A 12,993-nucleotide genomic window follows, 5' to 3' on the forward strand; every position below is an offset into this window, starting at 1 on the left:
GGAGGTTTGGAGGGAAATTGGGATTTGAAATTGCAATAATTGGTATCTGAAAGACGTCTCTTTTATTTTCTTACCTAAAGCTCACCACATAAAATTGCTATAAAAACTGCATGTATGCGCCTTTTAAATGGTGAGGTACATGCAATCTGCCTTTTATATTATTTTTTCTAAAGGAATGAAATTTAAAACTTCAATGCAGTCATGATGATCTTTGACCTGGAAAAAATACCAAAAACCAGGCCTTGGGTTATAAATTATATTGTCAATGAAAGTGAGAAGAACTCTTTGTTTCTTGAGTTGTTTCAAGTATTACATTTTCATTTCCTTTTTCCAAATGAATTATAACGTACAACACACTTGTATTTTTCTTCCATTTTTCATTTTTAAAAAAATCCTCTTTCTCTTAGCTTTGTTCCTCTGTGCACTGATAGACCTGTTATAAAAAAAAATTTCCCTTTCAATATTCAATGTAACAACTCCATCTGTCGTCCTCACAGTATCTGGTGAGAAATCTATATTCTTGTGTATGTCTCTAAGAAACTTTACTGGAAAAAAAATACAGAAAGATTAGATTATTCAAACTTCCTTTATTTCACAATGAACAAATTTTTGGTTGTGCTCACTCAATTGAAGATGGCCAATCAAGAGACAGGATCATATTTAGGGTATTATAATAACACCATTAAACGTAATATCAGACATCCAGAAAATTGAAGTCAATTTAATAGTCAATAGAGCCAAAAATAATCATTTCGGTTTTCATTTCCTGGAACTTTTTTGAGCAATCTCTACACCCCTGTGGGCAGAATTAAGAATGACCATTGATATTTTGGTACCTGCCTGGTCTTTCTAAAACTGTAGAGAAAAGGCACAGATCTCAAACTTTAGCCTAATACATTTTAAAAACCATGTAACTGCACTCAGCTGAATCTGTTTTGAAACCTAATCATTTCTTAAAGAGAGGGATCATAGAAGAGATTATTCCATCCTCACTGGAAATACTCTCTTGAAAGAACAGAGTTGGACCAAGTGCAGAGATTACAATAGCAAAACGAGAATTTCATTTGAATGGGGTGTTCAAAGAGAGCCACTGAAATCCGTAATTTCCTTCCACTTAGTCAGAAAAGTAGTTTGCTTTTGGAGCCAGGTAACATTTCTTTCTGAGCAGGTCAATCATCAGTAGCCATAATCCACAACCTATTCTGATTTTCTGCACATCTGGTATAAGCCTTTATAATGCAAATATTAAAACCAGTCTGCTTCTCTAAAATATTACTATAGTATTTAAAATCAAATAGGGGATTTGAATATACACAGGACGTGCAAAAGATGTTATCAGGTGTTCAGGGAGAGTAGAACATATTAGCTGATAAAATAGGTAATCATTTATTTTTTGCATCTTTATTGCCACACCAAAAAAATCCAACATTCTTTTTGATGTTGATGGATCACAAGAAAATGAAAAAGATTCTAACGTTTAAGGGAATCCTAGAAACCTTGACTTGTGTGTGATCTGAAACAGCAGAAGTCCATTGTTGACACTAATCATTATGTAATTACATCCTGTGGGTTATTTTGCTGTCTAAAATTATGCAGCCCAATATGTAAAGCACTTGAGAAGTTATCAGATTTTCTCTCTAATGTTTTTATTTTGAATTAAAAATATATATACTTAATTAAATAAATATGTCAAAATAATAATGTCAAAACAGTATAGGTTTATAAGATAATGTAACAATAAAATATAAATGTTCAATGCAAGGAAAAAGGTACCTTTTTCCATAAATACTATCGGCAAACCCATGTGATACTGTTAAAACAATATGAACGATAATTTTAAAATATATATATTTATTTCATAAGTAAAATTATATTTCAAGTTCACAAAAGAAAGGCAAAATATATACAATTTCATACACTATCAAAAGATGATTCACTATAACGAATGAGTGAATTATAATATTAATGCATACAGAATTGGACTTTTGCGGGGTACTGGAGATTTAACGCAGGGATGCTTAACCATACTTGATCTACATCCCCATACTTTTTTTCAAATGTTTTTATTTTGAAACAAGTTCTCACTAATTTGCTTAGGCCTTGCTAAGTTGCTGAGACTGGTTTGGAACTTGCAATCCTCCTGCCTCAGCCTCCCAAGTCGCTGGGATTACAGGCATGTGCCACTGCATCCATCTCTGAAATACTTTTTTGAGTTGCAATTAATTGGTCCAAAAGTTTGTCAGGATTTGGACATAAAACTCACAGAAATTCAGTCCTAATTCTGCAGAATGGTCAGTAAAATGTACTTCAATTTAATTATGTAGTATTAAATAAAAAAGAAAGACCTATAGTTATTTACATTCAAGCTCAAATCTTGCATCTAATGCATTCTGGCTGCATGCATTAGATCAATGGATTTCTCAACTTTTTTTAGAAATAATATTTCCTTTTTATTATGGAGAATTCTTAAATGATGATAAAAGTAGATTATCAATATTTTTAAAAGTTTTATTTTTCTGAACTGACAATCCTACAAGAAATCTTAAAAAAGAAACAATGTTAAAATTTCATTTCTTATTGAATGTTTTAATGTTCATTTGATTGGGTCTTATTCCCAGAGTTTATCTTTACTCATTTTTGAGTTGTGTGAAGGGAGTACCATGTGGATTCTGTGGCTGGGAAAAAGTTGTAGCATATATAACATGAGAGCTGTTAAATTGCACTTATTCATAGCTTGCTTACTTCCTTAAAGACAAGAACAAAATTGAGTTTTATAAGTATGTGGAATTTTAAAAAGACATTAAAATATGCATTCAAACATGTCTAAGCCTTTTATTTGACTCTTTTGCACTTGTAAATTTTACCTCATTTCCTAGAAGGGCATTTACACAGGCTTCCGACGCATCACAGATGGCCGTGAGATCGTGTCCTCCTTCCAGAGCCAACACCACACGTCCATCAGCCAATGTCATCAGTTGCTCCGTCAAATGACCAAAGCCTACCGTGACACAAACAGAACATTTCAAAAGCATTAAATCAATCAAAGAAAGTGACCACTAGAATCTAACAGTGAGCATTTATTCTGTGTAAGTTCTTTCTCAGCCTTTCCAGTGAGAACACATGTAGTGCTCATAAAAACTTTTTGGTTTGGTCCTGTTGTTATCTCCTTTACAGAGGAGGGAATCAAAGCCCAAGATTCCACAGATAAAAAGTACCACAATCAAGACTTGCACCCATCTGGCTCTTTACCAGTGCCCAGTATGGTCTCTCATGACACATGCTACATGTATCTGGATGAAAAACTTGAATATTACTCAGCTGATGTTAACAAGGCAAACTATCCTATTTGCTTCCCATGTGCCTCCCACCTCCATCATGTGCCTTTACTTTATTATAAAAGGAAGTGTTTTATACCTCACCTCACATTACTTGGCTATCACATTAGGTCTTTATAGATATTATTTTATTATGAAATATTTGATAAGTAAAACACAAATTATATCTATATATGTTATAAAGTATAATATGATGAACATCTGCTTATTCATCTTCTACTTTAGGGCAAATAACATTAGCAATGCCTTTGAAGCCCCCCATATCCCCCTTTCAGATATAATCAGCCTTCCCTGTATGAAATCAGGATCCTTTGCTGCTGTCAGTAGGTCAATTTATGTCTATAGAATTTATTTACCCATTCTACTATTAACAGATTTTGTTTTTGTTGTTTCAAAAAAATTCTCCTTTTTTGTTATTACAATGTTGCTATGAATATTCTTATGCAAGTCTTCTGGTGCACATATGTAAGAATGGAATGAAACTGTTGAGTGAAAATCTGCTAAACAATGCCAGATTATTTCCAAAGGGCTATTACCAACCCCCAGTCTTAGAAGCTGTGTGTATAAGAATTCCGGTCAAGTCACATCCTTGCCAACATTTGGTATGATTTGCAAAGTGGATGAATAAATAATGTCAGCTTATTGTGGTTTCATTCAGTAGAAGGAGGGAACTTTCTATTTCTAGCTTGAATTAGAGTTTTTATTCAAATGGTTATAGAATTTAATTTAATTCTTTCTCTACATGGATGGTATTTTTTCCTACAATTTGTAGTGTTGTGAGTTACATCTATTAATATTTCTAATATTACATTTATGGAATAAAATAAGCTTGTTCATGATTAATATCTTTTTAATACACATCTGGGTTTGTTTTATTAATGCTGTTTAGAATTTTTCACCTATATTAATGAATGGCATTAATCTATAATTTTCCATTCTTGGATTGAATATGTAAAATTTGATGTAGTTCTTCACTTGCTATATCTCTTTCATTATCTGAAAAGAAGATTAGGTAAACAGCTCTGGCAGAACCATATGTGTCCTGCATTCTTTGGGAAAATTTTTAAATATTGATTGAATTGTAAGAGATTATAGGACAATTCATGCATTCTATATTTTCCTGGATTATATTTTTCTAGGAATTTGTTATCTTTAGGAGTTTAAACTTACTGAAATAAAATTATTTTCTTTTTGTTTATTTTGGAATTCAATTATATGTATGAGGACATAATTATCCAATGTATCCTCAGTGTCTCTTGAGTGTTCTTTCATATTTCCATCTCTTTCTGTCCTGCAATGTGTATGTTTTTTATTTAAATCTATCTTCCAGACTTTCTCTTTTCAGATGGCTCCACTCTCCTGTTTAATTCCTCTATGCATACCTTCACTTCAATGAATGTATTATTTAATTCCACAGTTTCCATTTATTGTAGCGCACAACTTCCTAATCATTTTTTAAAAGTGATTCTTCTTCCTTGTTCTTGCTTTTATTTTTTTTCAGCATAATTGTTTTGTGTTCTGTATCCAAATTCTGAATTCTTCCAGTTTAGTTTGCTAATTGTTGTGTCTTCTGATTCATCTTCATGGTTCCCTTAATTCTCCTCTGTTTATCTGGTTGTAGTTTGGTTTTTTGTTTGTTTGTTTGTTTGTTTTAGAGGGTTGATTTGTTGCCTTTTTGTTGTTTATATTTTTGGTTTATCTTTTCTGCAACTTTATATCTAAAAGAATCTTGGAATTCCAGTATAATGGACAGAATGTGTGTGCCATCCCAACCCCTACTCCCACTTCAAATTCTCAAATTCGTGTATTAAAATACTGACTCCCATAGTGATGGTATCAGGAAGTGGACTTTTAGGCCATTAGGTAAATGAGATGAATGCCTTTGTAAAAGACCTTCTCTGGCCTCTTTCTTCCATATGAGAATATAGGGAGAAGCTAGAAGTCTACAATCCAGAAGGCCCTCAACAGAAACTGACCACATGGGCACACTGATCTTGGGATAATACCCTTCAGAACTGTGGGAAACACACTTCTGCTGTCTATGAGCCATCATTCTATAACACTTTGTTATAGCAACCTTCACTAAGGCACTGGTGGGAGTGAGTGTGATATCTATCTTTGAAGCCTGGAAAAGTGTGATTTTGTTTGCTTCTGCTGGGATATTTGGGATACTACCATCTCAAATCAATTTTAAATTATCAGAACTTGTGGAGTAGTTTTGTTTGTTTTGGCACATATATTCTAACTCCAAAACTTGATTATAATTTCTTAAGAAGGAGAAATTCAGCTTTGTTCCTATTTTTCCCTTCCCCTTCTCTTCCTCTTTTTTTCTTCCTTAATTTTCCCTTCTTTCAAGATCCCTTCTATTGATAGTGACAGCTGAGATTTGTAATTGCACTCATCAGTATATTCTCCTACTCTTCCCTTTCTTTTGAGATCACCTTTTGCCATTCTTTATTTAGACCTTCAAATTTCCTTCCCATTTTAGGTTCAAGGTATTGAATTTCTTTTCCAAAACTATGCAGTAGACTAAAACTGTTCAAGTTCTAACCAGATAGAGATTATTGTTATATATGCCCCCAGGATGGCCAACAACTTAATATGTGCTCACATTGCCTCATCTTTTGAAAGTCATCCATACATTAAAATGGCTGGTTTTCAGGTTTAACTTAGTATTTTGAGATATGTTAATGTAGGGATATTTCACGGGAGAGTATCTCATCTTCCCAAAGTTGGACATTTCTTATCCAATCTTTTAAAAAATTTAGAATTGCATCTAAACTATTCAATTCCAAGGATTATTACAAATAGGATAAACAAAAAATAAACAAAAGCATGTGTTCTAGTATGACATTTTGCTTTTGTATGCTTTGTGAACTTATAGGAAAAAACATTTATTTTTTAAATCAAATGCATTTTTATAATCAATAGAATAATTTTTTTAGAGCAGATTGGAGTTTACAGAAAAATTGAGAAGAAAATGCAAAGAGCTCTTCTATACATTCCCTTATTTTCTTGTTATTAACATCTTTCATTAGCATGGTGCATGTGTTATAATTTAAACACCAATATTTATATATAATTGTTAAACAAAGTCTATAGTTGGTGATTATACCTTGTGTTACACAGTTATACAGATTTTGAAAAAGGCATAATATGTATTCTCCATTACAGTGTCACACAGAAGAATTTCTCTGCTCTAAAATATCCTGTAAGATGCATTAATTCATCACTTCTCTCTGCTCCTCAACTACTTGCAATCAATGATCTTTTTTGTCTCTATAGCTTTGTCACTTATTTTTTTAATGCTTACAACAATTCAGAATTTTAGCTTCTTGTATTATCCTTTCTAAATTAGAAGAGCCATGATTTCATTGTCCCTTATTTATAACACTTATATCATTTAAAACATATATATATATATATATATATATATATATATATATATATATATATATATATATATATATCTCACAACCTTGGTAGACTAAGAGAATAAACTTGAATATGCAAGTTTATACTCTTCAAATATAACTGGGTTACTCTCAAATCCAACCTTAGTTTTTCTCTTAAGTAGTGTTTGTCTTATGTTTGAAAATAACTCCTCAGAATATAGTTGCTAGAACGAAATGAAAATATATAAAGTTGTCAATCAGTAAGAACCCAAACCTAAACCAAGTTCCTTTTATTTTGGAACAATAAAATACTATCATCTTAATTTGGGGGAAAGCATTAAGATTTCTACCAAATAAACAACTGCCCAGATTTTCAGTTCTGGTCTAATACTTGAGGTTAGCTACGAATGGGATAAAGCAATTTCCCTCTACTTTCCTAAAGCACTTTTAATAGTTTAAATCTGGAAGGTCCCCCAAGGGCTCCTGTGTTGAAGGTTTGATCCCCAGCTGGTGGCGCTATTGAGAGGTGGTGGAAACAGGGAGGTGGGGCCTTGCTGAAGGATATTGGTATGGAGGACATGGCCTTGAAGGTTATATCATGTCCTTTGACCCTGCTTCTCTCTCTCTGGGCTTCCTGATCACCATGAGATGAGCATCTCTATTCTGTCATGTGCTCCCCACCATGATATTTGCTTTACCAAAGGACAAAGGTTTTGGATCATGGACTAACACCTCTGAAGCCATGAGCCAAAAATAAACCTTTCCTTTTTAAAGTTGATTTCCTCAGGTATTTCATCACTGCAACGGAGAGCTGACTAATGCAAGCACTTTGGTGTTGATTTTAACCACTTAGCTACTATTTGGATGAAAATCAAGAGCCATTTATAATTATCCCATATTTTTATACACTTGGAAAAATATTCTAAAAAGCATTTTAAAATCAGGGAAAAACTGTTTTATAACATTTCAGTATTTCTCACTTCCTGTGGACCTCAGGACGATGCCAATAAGAATCTTTTTCATAGACCACTGAGGAACGAGGCTGAGCACAGTAAACTCCACCCCTCTGCTAATCATGTGGTTAAATATTCCAGACAGTTTTTCCAAAATTTAACCAGGGCCACGGTAAAGATTGAAAAATACATAACAATAATAATAATAACAATAACAAATCAGGCCAGTCCACTCTATCTTTCATATGAAAGGTTCCTAGAAATTGACAGTTCAACCATCTAAACTCACTACTGAACAAATTAAATTATATGTGTTTCCAAAAGAGACAGAGAAAGCCCCAAATCTGATTTAAGTTCACTCTTTCCTCTGGGAATAAAAAAAAAAAAGTACCATAAAATACCAAATTTAGATGGGATAGTAAAAAGTGGAAGGAAAGAGTGGAATGAAGCTAATCTTTGATCTCTATCCAAATTCCTCTTTTACCTACAGGGTTTATTTCCATTCACATGTTGCCCATGTGATCTCTGGAGTTAGAGATGAAGGCAGCTGCACTCTGAGGTATGCATGCACAAAACATTCAGGTGAAGCAAAGAGATGAAATAAGCAATTTAAGAATAATCCTTAGGTTTTATTATCCTGAGTTCTACAATGTCCATTGCTGTTGTATATATTAGAAACTTCAGAAATGCCAGCTGGTTGTGATGACCAATATCAAAGTATTCATATTTTTAAAGATATGGGAGAAAAATGCTTCAGTGAAATGTGTGCCCGTGTGTGTGTGTGTGTGTGTGTGTGTGCGCACGCGCTTGAGTTTGTGTAACATGGTTTATAAGCACAGTCACATTTTTTATAATCACATTTACTTTCATCGTCACAAAACCCCCAAAGGTATTCCTATACTTGTCACAATAAATGTTTGCATAACACTCAGAGTAGAAAACATCACAGAGACCTTCTTCAGGGGAGCTAGAGTGTTCTGAGTGTGAATACTGGTGGACCAAATAATCAAGGGAGAAAAATATTTCCATATTTCATGGAACATGAAAGGCTCAAGCAACCACTGGATGTGGAGATGGAAATCAGTTTGCAGAAACCAGGCATAGATTTAGTTTCGAAATTTTGGAAGCAGGAGTGCACAACTGCAGGAGAAACCTGGACACCTATGCACCTATGTGGGCAGGCTTAGGTTAGTGACTGGTATTGGCACACAATGACTGATCAGCCTCGGTAATATTCCTACCACTTGCATTTGATTGCAACTGAATTTTGCAAGAAATGTGTTTTTTTCCAAAGATAAATTTGCCACCTAAAGCCCTTGAGATAATCTTGCAGATTAATAAATTAATTAATAAATTACTACCATTACCTTTACCATTACCAAAGAATCCTACACGTAATCTACTTGTTTTAAAAATAGTCTCATTAGCGTGAACATTTAAGCACAAGAAGGAAGCTCCGTGTATCAAATATTTACCTTCATAAGTAAATACAACACGACTGAGACACCATAATGGGACACCATTGCAGAAACGTGTTGGAAGGTCATTTTCAATTGGAAATGCTGTTTCTGTTTATTTAATAGAAACAAATTTAATTGTGTTGCCTCAAAAAAATAAATATGGGAGTGATTTAAATTATAAATTTCAAGTTGATTTCCTGAGGCTCTATGAAGTCATAGCATGTCAGTGTTCTTATTGGTTCAGAAAAGTTGCTTGAGATTAAAAGTTGTTCAAGAAGGCTCCAAGATTAAACCTTAGGTATGCAGCTAATAACCAAGTCCATAGGACATCAACAGATTCATTCTTCAAAATGGCACATCTCAACTGCTTCTCTCTAATGTTTCCAAATAATTCCCAGAGAATAGTGGAATAGGGAAACAACCCTGACTAGATTTATTTTCATTGTCTTTAAAAGAGAAACTATTTTGAAAACCAAAATTAACCCATGTTCATTGCAGAAAATTTGGAAAATGATAGATAGTAGTAAATAAAATAGCAATATGATATATAATAAATATGCTACATATGTTATACAGTATATGAATCCATTGCCTATCATTCAATAAATAAGTAAAATAAACAACAGTTATGAAAAAATTTTATAGAATAGAATAAAAAGCCCATAGTTCTATCAACCAGAGATTGATTCTGCTTTTGTGTATTTGATGCCTGTTGTTCATAAGCATTTTCTAAATACAACAGGCTTATTAATGTCTTTAACTTACCTTTACAAATGTCAATATGTGAAAAAATTTCTCATATCTTCTTTAATATCATTTAAAATGTATTAATGTATGAGCCAATTCTCTGTTTTTAGATATTTAAGTTTATCGAGTTACTAGGTTTTCGATTTTGTAAGACTGCAAAAAATAGGGGAAGGCTGTGGCTCAGCGGTAGAGCGGTGGCCTAGCACATGTGAGGCCCTGGGTTCCATCCTCAGCACCACATAAAAACAAACAAACAAACAAACAAACAAAGGTATTGTGTCCAACTACGACTTAAAAATAAATAAATAAATATTTTTAAAAAGAGTGCAAAAAAATAGTCCCATTTATGATAAAAATCAACACTATATACTAGAATTTGATTACAGTGTTATTATGTATTATTCAAGGAAAGTATTGAAAGAGACTTGCTTTTTTTATTGCTAACTTCTTTTTAACCAGAGTATTGGACAGAACATCAATGGTAAGGCATGTGAAGGCAAAATGGAAACTAAGTGAAGTCAACACTTTATAAACGTCATTATTTTATATCCTACGTGTTTGGCAGTGCCTGTTGTAGATGACTCTAACATTCTTCTAGAAGCTCAGAAAATAAACAGTACTTCCAGAAAGACTGTTTTTAATACGAAATTGCAAATAGAACTAGAAATCTCTGTGGAGGCTGAAACGGAGGGAATTCTGCCACAAGTTCAAGAGGGAATTCTCTCCAAATTAATATTTAGCTACTGTTGTGATCCTGCCATCCTATAATAAAACACACTGGAGTCTACAATCAGCCACCAACTCCCCATGAAAGGTACCTGGGTTATGCTTCTCTTGATTATAAAAAGTCATGACAGAGTGATTGCTTAGGCAAGTCACTTTACTTCCATTAATGAACGTCCTAACTTGCTGATGTCGGTCTCCTGTTTTCCTACAAGGCATCCTCCACTATTATTTTCTGCTTAAGAAAATCTTCTAGGGAAAACCCAAAAGTGATATTGGCAACCTCCTTCCCCACGCTGCCATTTAGCAGAGGTAGGGAGGTCAGCAGTGTGAAGGTCTCTTTGGAAGAGATGATTATATAATTTTTGTAACTGCTATGGCTAAAAAAAGCCTCAATACCAATATGCTCATTTATGAACACATTAGTTTCATTTGGGCCTGAAATGTTCATGAAGATTTCCTTGCAGAGCCAATGCAGTAGGAATCACACACATTTTTGCCCCCATTTTAACTTGAAATTTAATTTTGCACATGCACTTGCATACTTTTATAGCAATATGCAGAAAGGATTACTGAAGAATGCATGTACAGAGAAGTCCAATTACAAAAACTGTAACCATTTCCCTCTCTAAACCCCTTGGTCATTAAGTGACTGTGGTGTTCTTTAGGAAAACATAGTCAAACTCAAGTTGAGAGAGAAGTTTGGGTAGCATGTGGCAGTCTCATGTACTGTGAAGCTCTCCAGCAGCACTTCAAAGCAGGATCTGATTGTTGCAGATGGGAGGAATGCTTTCCACAAAAATACCTTTTTAAGACTCATGGTGCTGTAATTCATATGGTAGGCACTTGTGATTCGTTCCTGATGATGTTGGGATCATTTAACTCACAAAACCATTGTCGCTACCATAAAATCCTTTCATCTGTAGCCAAAAAGGTTTATTTCATGCAAATGAAAATTTTTCATTAAAGTATCACCTTAATAATGGGCAAAGATATATATATTTCTGGTCATGTTTAAATGTAAATTTATGAACATATTCTAAAGATTCATTTCATGTTAAGATCTCTACTTATTTGATGTCCCAGGACTCTTTCCAAGTTCATTGAAACCGGAAATCAATTCTAGAAGAAATATGGAGATTATTATCATTAAATCTCTCAGTTGGCTTACTCCAAGCAGCCCTATAAATACTGCATACATTTTAAAGAAGGCACTTTTAACCACAGTAAAAATCCTTTTACTTTTCTAGTCAATGATGCTCCTTGAGGTAAGTTTATAGTCTCAGCACCTTTAAAAGCAAATAAACATTTGCTTTGTGTCCTAACTGAAGTCTAAAACAATGGAATCCTTCACTGCCACTATTTTTTAAAAATAAAACTATCCTCAGGAATTCCCAAGAATTAAAAGGGCAAAAAAGGCTGACTGGCATTTTGGCTATATATCAGTCCATCCATCTATGGTCCAAGTACAAATCAACCATTATTTACTAAATACCTACTATGTGCCATCATTTTGTGTATAAATCTGATACTTCAAGTGGTATGTAAAAATACAAACTCTATTTGAACTTCAGCTTTCTCACCCATAAATATAACTACTATTTTTTCTACCTTACAGATTTGAAATGAACGTCTGATCATAAAAAGCCACCTAAAATGATAAACACAGAATATGGAACAGATCTTGGTACACAGTAGGTGCTTGATATTTCTATTTTAATGAGAGATTTTAATCCTAACAATTTAGATCTAGAAATGAATTTCAAATTTATATATTCCAATTCTTTAATTTTAAGGATAAAAAAAAAAACAGAAAATTGAATTTTCAGGGCAAACAGTTAACAACAGAGTAGGAGTTAGAACCCCAATCCCTCAGCCGTGCCTTTCCCACTGTTCCTTGCTGCCAATTTAACAGATATTAATACAGGCCATATTTTCGGATATTATTTTCAGTTTAAAAGGAGCTACTTTAGAAGGAGTTCCTAGACACCAAATGGTTTTTACAAATCGTTGCTTTGGTGTGTTAAGTGTAAACAAACCAGAAGCATATGAATTAAATTTCCTTTAAAATATGCAAGTATAAAACCAGTGAGGGGAAAAAAAATCCCTAGAAAATGCTTTTGGATATCATAGGGCTATTCCTTGCCACCCCTCAACAAAATTGATTTGTGCCAAACCCCAACTGCAGCTTGATTTGCCAATCACTAGTTTTTACTGCTGTTTTCAATAACGCATCAAACACATGGGATCCATTCTCTCATCGATGCTCATGCATAATTGGCCAAGTGGGATGGAATAAGAGCAGATCAGACTTGTGCTAAGCAATGATGATCCCATTATGGTAGTTTGTACAGCTCAAATCCAACCAGCATTTCCTGAG

The 12,993-nt window shown here is 33.6% G+C and overlaps 1 protein-coding gene across 7 annotated transcripts in view; it reads right to left on the reverse strand.

Annotated features, from left to right (window-relative positions):
• The window catches only part of HDAC9 (histone deacetylase 9), an 890,491-nt gene that overhangs the window by 66,357 nt on the left and 811,141 nt on the right, over nucleotides 1-12,993 (reverse strand). For all 7 annotated transcript variants that reach the window (XM_081283850.1, XM_081283851.1, XM_081283848.1 and 4 more), the window contains one exon: nucleotides 2,865-2,998. In XM_081283850.1, coding sequence (XP_081139976.1) covers nucleotides 2,865-2,998 — 134 coding nt within the window. The remainder of the gene's footprint in view (nucleotides 1-2,864; nucleotides 2,999-12,993) is intronic.

This window comes from Spermophilus citellus (assembly GCF_964194105.1).
Source record: "Spermophilus citellus genome assembly, chromosome: 3".
Classification (NCBI taxonomy): domain Eukaryota; kingdom Metazoa; phylum Chordata; class Mammalia; order Rodentia; family Sciuridae; genus Spermophilus; species Spermophilus citellus.